The sequence below is a fragment of the Galeopterus variegatus genome, unplaced genomic scaffold (assembly GCF_000696425.1).
Source record: "Galeopterus variegatus unplaced genomic scaffold, G_variegatus-3.0.2 Scaffold4172, whole genome shotgun sequence".
Taxonomy (NCBI): domain Eukaryota; kingdom Metazoa; phylum Chordata; class Mammalia; order Dermoptera; family Cynocephalidae; genus Galeopterus; species Galeopterus variegatus.
Genome location: NW_007730283.1, coordinates 180,760 through 187,335, shown reverse-complemented (window position 1 = coordinate 187,335; position 6,576 = coordinate 180,760). Strand labels below are relative to the sequence as shown.

General features: G+C 59.2%; 1 protein-coding gene across 1 annotated transcript in view; it reads right to left on the bottom strand.

The window, feature by feature from the left end:
• Positions 1-3,837: 3,837 nt before the first annotated feature.
• LOC103602498 (zinc finger RNA-binding protein 2-like) overlaps positions 3,838-6,576 on the bottom strand; it is an 8,801-nt gene continuing 6,062 nt past the window's right edge. Inside the window, 3 exon segments of the mRNA XM_008586910.1 lie at positions 3,838-3,859; positions 3,968-4,158; positions 4,901-4,973. Of these exon segments, the coding sequence (XP_008585132.1) occupies positions 3,838-3,859; positions 3,968-4,158; positions 4,901-4,973 (286 nt within the window).

Here is a 6,576-nt window from a genome sequence, read left to right as displayed (position 1 = left end):
CCACCGGGAGACTTTTCTTATCCACAAATTTGCAGACAAGGAACCCACAGGGGACGCTGGCTATCCCAGGACAGTCCCTGCCAGTGAGACCCTCTGAGATGGCCCTGAGCTGCCAGCCCAAGGCCAGGCTGACACTGCCACCCACAGCCACCCTCCTGTCCCCACATAGCTCTGCAAGGAGAGAAGGGGAGTCCTAGACCACTTCAGGGGATGGTGTTCAGCTGCAAACGGGGTTGGGACCAGGGTGCCACCCCTGCCTGAGGTCAGGTGGCTTTGGGGCCCAGCCTTCCTCCCTGGGTGCTGGCTGTAATGTCCTCCTGCTCCTAGAGGGTCATGGGCTCAAGGGTGTCCATCTGGTCTGTCTCACAGGCATCCTGGAGCCCAGGCCTGTCTTCAAGAGAGGAGGTGGGGACAGCAAAGAATGAGAGAACACCCTCGCGAGAGAATGCCGATGACATGGCCACTCTGCCACATCGGGGGACCCCAGGGAGTCTGTCCCTGTGCCCATGGCACCCCTGACCCACGAGCCACATTGGGCCAGCCCACCCTCAGCCACACAAGGTCCCACCTGGGGGCCTGAGGGAGTCCCCCATGGCCCCACCAGGCACACTGGGCGGGGCTCTTCCTGGCCATGTGCCTGTGCCGTGTGCACTTGTGCCTGAGTGTGCATGCGTGTGCCCCTGTGCGTGTGCCCGTGTGGGCACGTGTGCACGTGTGTGCGTAGATACACAGTTCCTATGAGGGGCCCAATGCTTTATCCTCCTTTTTCACTTAATGTCATCCCGCGTGCCTGTGCCGTGTGCACTTGTGCCTGAGTGTGCATGCGTGTGCCCCTGTGCGTGTGCCCGTGTGGGCACGTGTGCACGTGTGTGCGTCGATACACAGTTCCTATGAGGGGCCCAATGCTTTATCCTCCTTTTTCACTTAATGTCATCCCGTGTCACTAGCAGTTATGGAAAACGCCATTTTGAATGTGTGACTTCCACCTGTCCCAAGTGCACCGGGATGCTCTCTCTTCCTCCCGCTGTTGTGATGAGACACACCGTGTTGACCAGCTGTGCACACGCCCATCATCTGAGTTTCTGGCTATTTCCTTTGCATGTTCTCAGGAAGATGCTCACTTGGGTGGCTCTGGGTGGCCACGGCAGGCGTGGCCATCTAGAACAATCTGCTGTGCTCACAGACAGAGGGCAGATCCCCTTCCTGCTGCAACTGGCCTTCCTCTGCCCTCCCTGGGATGGACGTGTCCCACTGCCACCACCCATCTGCTTTCTGTGTGTGAGGCCCATGCCTGGCGTGGGGGACTGTCTTCCCTAGCGTCCATGACGGCAGCCCTCGTGTACTACGGCTACCACCCTGGGCCTCTGCAAGTTGCTGCCAACATGCCAGGCTCTCCATCCACGGTGACTGACCTGTCAGGACCATCCCTGTGGTCACACACTCCAGGACGCACCTCATGGCATCCCCGGGGCTCAGGGACCTGGTCGCACTGCTCAGGGCCTTCTCCACCAACAGCTCCGTGGCCTGGGTGGTGGGGCACAGAGGAGACATGGTGCTTTGGGGGAGGCCATGGCCAGCCCCCTCCCACTGGAAGTGGCTCTACTGGAGCTCAGCCTGGGGAGGATCTGGGGCCCCTGGGACAGGGGGCCCCTCCCAGCTCTTTCCCTGACCCTTTGAACTTCTGCAGAGGAGGGCGGACAGGGGGGCATCTGCCACTTCTCGCACGGCTGCAGGCAGGTTTCTTCCCCTCTGTAAGCCTCAGTTTCCCCACCTGTGGTCCACGGTACAACTAGTTGGGGTCACACCCCCTCAGCCATTGTGTGTCCCCTCTTCCAAGGAGCCTCCCACTTCCACCCCGCAGGTCCCTGTCCTGCTGGCTCTTGAGGGCAGGGTGGGGAGGTGCACATGGTGGCCCCCAGGGCACAGTGTGTGGTGCGTGTGGGCGCTTCCACATTCACAGGAGGAAAATGGGTTTCGGGGACTTGGGGTCTCTCAACATCCGGATGGCCCCATGCTAGTGACTTCCTCAAGGGCCTGGAGTGGACATTTCCCCTGGACACTGGGCGGACACCGAGGCCGGGGTTGTGGATAACGTCAAGGGTGGGCTGGCCAGGAGAGTGGCGGGCCGTCCCCACTGCGCGCAGCCTGCGACCTTCCTTCCTCCACACGCCGGCCCAGCCCCCTGCCCGAGCGCGGATGCCCAGGCCAAGCGGCTTTCAGACCTACACATGGTGTCACCTTCTGGACTGAGCATGGTGGGTGTGTGGATGAGGGAGGGACAGATCAGAGACAGATTGGCGAGGGGCGCAGGGACAAGACGCAATCCCACAACAGACAGGGACCCTGGGGGCAGGGAGGAGGCTGAGCGGGGGTGGTTGGTGTGGCCAGTGGGGAAGGTGTGGGGGTCGGGCAGGGACCTGGGGGGTCTCACTTGGGGACACGGGGACTGCTCCATGAGCCTCTTGGGGGTCCGTGCATTCTCTCCTCTCTCCTTTCCATACAGATGGGCTCAGGGGCCTATCGACTGGGGGGCATTAGGGCCACAGAGCAGGTGGGGCTGGGCCAGGCCACCTGGAGGTCACTCAGCTCCCTGCCCTCTGTCTCAGTCCCCCCCCCGTGCCCAGTGCCACCAGGCCTCGGCAAACACCACACATTCCAATGGACACGCATTTGCATGCCATCCTGGCTTCCTCTGCGGAGTTTGGGGTCAGGTAATGACAGGCAAATGTGGCTGTGGTGGAGGCCTGCTCCCTTCCCATGGGGCTCTGTGACTCCCCACCTTTGTCGCCCTCACTTGGGCTAAAGAGTACGCCGGCCTCTTTGTGCAAAGCTGCACTCAGGGGAGAGGGCATTTGTCTCTGGGCCACCAGGGCTGTGGAGCCCTTCAGGGATGGCAGCGGGGACCAGCCACCATATGCTGCCTTACCTGGGTCAGCAGGGCCCCTCAGGTGGGCACACGCTGGCAGAGGTCCCGGAGGACCCTGAGGACAGTCACACGCCGCTGCAGGCCGCTGGCTCGTGCCTTTGGGGAGGAAGCACACTGTTAGCGCTCGGACACCACGGCCCACAGGACCCGGGCAATGTGGCCACAGGCGGCAAGAAGCCTGACTCACGGGGCAGGGGGCCCTGATGCGGGCGAAGGCCAGGGAAGGACACAGGGACCATGACCCAGCCAGTCTCAAGGGCAGCAGGTGGAAACAGAGTCCCCTTCCCCATGAGCACAAGACATTGTGAGACATGGAAACAACCTAAATGTCCCTCCACTGAGGAATGACAACTCGGCCCACTTGTTCCTGCTGAGCCCTAACCCGACAAGGGTTGGTGCTTGGCTGATCTGGTCAGGAAACTTGGAAGGAGTAACTGCTGCTCTTGGCGTGGGGACACTGCGTCCTGCAGGCAACCGGCCTGGCACTGGTGATTCACACGGGCTCTCAGTGACATTATGCCTCCGATTGCTTAATCACTCTGTGAGGTGGGGAGGACACCTCAGAACCTCACTGAGCTTCCTTCTGCAGGTGAGGAAACATGTTTACAGGGATGCTGAAGCCGTCACGAACTCCATTTTTGGATGTACCTCTGATAGCAAAAGGGAATGTCTGCCCTTAGAACAAACGGGCTCTCAGTGACATTATGCCTCCGATTGCTTCGTCACTCTGTGAGGTGGGGAGGACACCTCAGAACCTCACTGAGCTTTCTTCTGCAGGTGAGGAAACATGTTTACAGGGATGCTGAATCCTTCACGAACTCCATTTTTGGATGTACCTCTGATAGCAAAAGGGAATGTCTGCCCTTAGAACAACAGCTGTCACCAGCTGCCACCAGACCTCACTTGGAGCCTCAAAGCTCAGGCTCTGAGATTCTAGAACAGGGGGTTCGAGGCTGATCAGAGGTGGGGGCTCCCAGCTCTGGCTTGTCCTGAGGGTGAGCAGGGCCTTGAGGAGGGAGGGAGGTGGGGATGTCCCCTCACCTGGGCTCACTGCCCTCTTCCTCCTGGCTTCTGCAGTTCTCCTGGACCGGCATGTTGGACACCAGCTTGGGGAACGGCTCCACGTGGGACACAGCCTTCTGGACTGCCAGGAGCTCCTGCTCCATGGGGTAGATGGTGGCGTGCCTACACATGACGTGCCGGTCGTCACTGGATTCCAGCCACTGCCCAGGCTGCAGGGAGAGGACGCACAATCAATGTGAGTGGAGGGGTCTTGGGGATCAAGGGGGCAGGGGACAAGATGGTTGTATTGTGGTGGCAGACAGTGCCCACAGCAGTAGGAGGACTCGAGAGGGGGCCCCAGGGCCAGGCTGGCTTCGGGGAGCGAGGGACAGGCAGGCAGGTGGCCATGGCCGGCCAGGTTAAGAGGCGGGCAGCTCACCATGGACAGCCATGGGGTGGTGAACAAGGGAGGTGTCCCCCACCCATGGCCGCAGGCAGCGCAGGTCTGAGTGGGGGGCCAGAGGACCCCGCTTGGGCAGTGTTCCCACGTTTCCAGCCCAGAGCCTTCTGAGTGAGCCCGAGGCCTGTCCCCCGCAGCAAACCTAGAGTCCTGTTCAAGCTCGGGCGACAGATGCTCTGAGAGGCGGTGTTGGGACAGAGGAAAGAGGTTCCCTAAGGGATGTGACAGCCGAGGCTTCAGGAAGCTGAGGGGACCTCTGTGCCCAGCAGTGGAGTGCTGGGGAGCTGGGGCCCCTATCTGTGGAGTGAGGGGCCAGGCCCTGGAGCCCGGGCCTTTCCAGCCCCCATACCCTGGAGTTTGGGAGTCTTGGTGCAAGGCCGGGAGCTCCTCATTCCTGGAAGAGGCCAGGTCCTTCCAGTGAGGAATCGGGAGGGAAGGAAGGTCCTGCCACCTACCGGGAGCGTGGGCGTCCCTGGCCTGCCTGTGAGCGGAGGCGGGGTCTAGCCGGGCACTGTGTGCTGCAGCTGCTGCTGCTGGTCCTGGAGCTGCGGCTCCTCCAGCTGCCTGCAGCGCACGGCGTACTGCCTGGGGGGACGAGACGGGACAGCAAGAGGTGAGGCCAGCGGTGGGACCCCTGAGCCCATCATTTCAGAAACGCTCACGCCCCATGCCCCACTGAGTGGGCAGAACGTGGCTTGCTCTGTGTGCGGCTCCCCACTGCTGAGGGCTGCCCGTGTTGGCCTGCAGTGTGCACACGGAAGCTGAGAGCAGGAGAGGCCAGCAGGCGGGAAAGGTCACCCCCGGGGGTGGCTGGGGGACACAGCAGACACCAGGGGTAAGGAGACACAGCAGATGTCACGGGTTAGGGGACACAGCAGAGGACAGGGGTCAGGGGACACTGCAGACACCAGAGGTCGGGGACACAGTGGATGCCAGGATGTCGGGATGTCACTGTGTCCCTAGTGCCAGCACAGGTCCCAGCATGCAGACAGTGGAAGTGCCCTGGTGCCAGTCTACCCTCATTTGCTGTGTGGCCCCGGGCAAGCAGCTATCCCTCTCTGAGCTTTGGTTTCTCCGACTGTTAAATGGGATGCCAGCACCTTTCTCCCAGCGCAAACTGCACTGAGAAGGCAAAGAAATCGTGTTGTACAAAACACGCCTGGCACTGAGGGCGAGGCTCAGCAGGTAGCCCGACACACCCACAGAACAGCCAAAATCCAAAGCACGACCGACAACAGATGCTGGCGAGGACGTGAAGCTACGGCGCTCTCATTCATGGTTGGTGGCGATGCAAAATGCGTCAGCCACTTTGGGGGACAGTCTGGCAGTTGCTTACAAAGCTAAACATGCTCTTACATAGGATCCAGCAGTCACGCTCCTAAGTATTTACCCAAAGGAGCTGAAAACTCCCATCCACAGAAAACCTGCACATGGCTATTTATGGCCGTTTTATTCATCATTGACAAGACTTGGAAGCGACCAAGATGTCACGTCCTTCAGTAGGTGGCTGGATAAACAAACGGTGATGCATCCAGACAATGAAATTTTATTCCGCACTAAAAAGAAATGAGCTGTCAAGCCATAAAAAGACATGGAGGGAACATCAATAAACGTTCCTAAGTGAAAGAAGCCAGCGTGAAAAGGCTCTACTGTACGGTTCCAACTATATGACATTCTGGAAAAGGCGAAAAGTACAGAAACAGTAAAAAGATCGGTGGTTGCCAGGGGTTGGGGGGAGGAGGGATGAACAGGGGAGCACAGGGGATTTTTAGGGCAGTGATGCTGTAATGGTGGACACATGTCATACATTTGTCCAAACCCACAGAATGTCCAACACCACAGTGAACACTGATGTAGACACAGACGTTAGTTAATGATACTGGGTGCCGGCCGCTTAGCTCGGCTGGTTAGAGCGCAGGGTTATGACACTAAGGTCAAGGGTTCGGATCCCTGTACTCAGCCAGCTGCCAAACAGAGGGAATAAGCCTGAGGCTGCAGAACAGCAGGGAGGGTGTGGTTTGTTTGTTTGTTTGGGGGGGGGGAAGAAAATATACAGACGTGATTGTTTTGGCAGGGGACGCTGCTGTGGGGTGGGGGTGGCTAATACTTATTCTAAACACCCTTTGGGATCTTTTGAATTCTAAAACCTGAGTGTGTTTTATCTATTGAAAGAAAAAAAAAAAAAAAA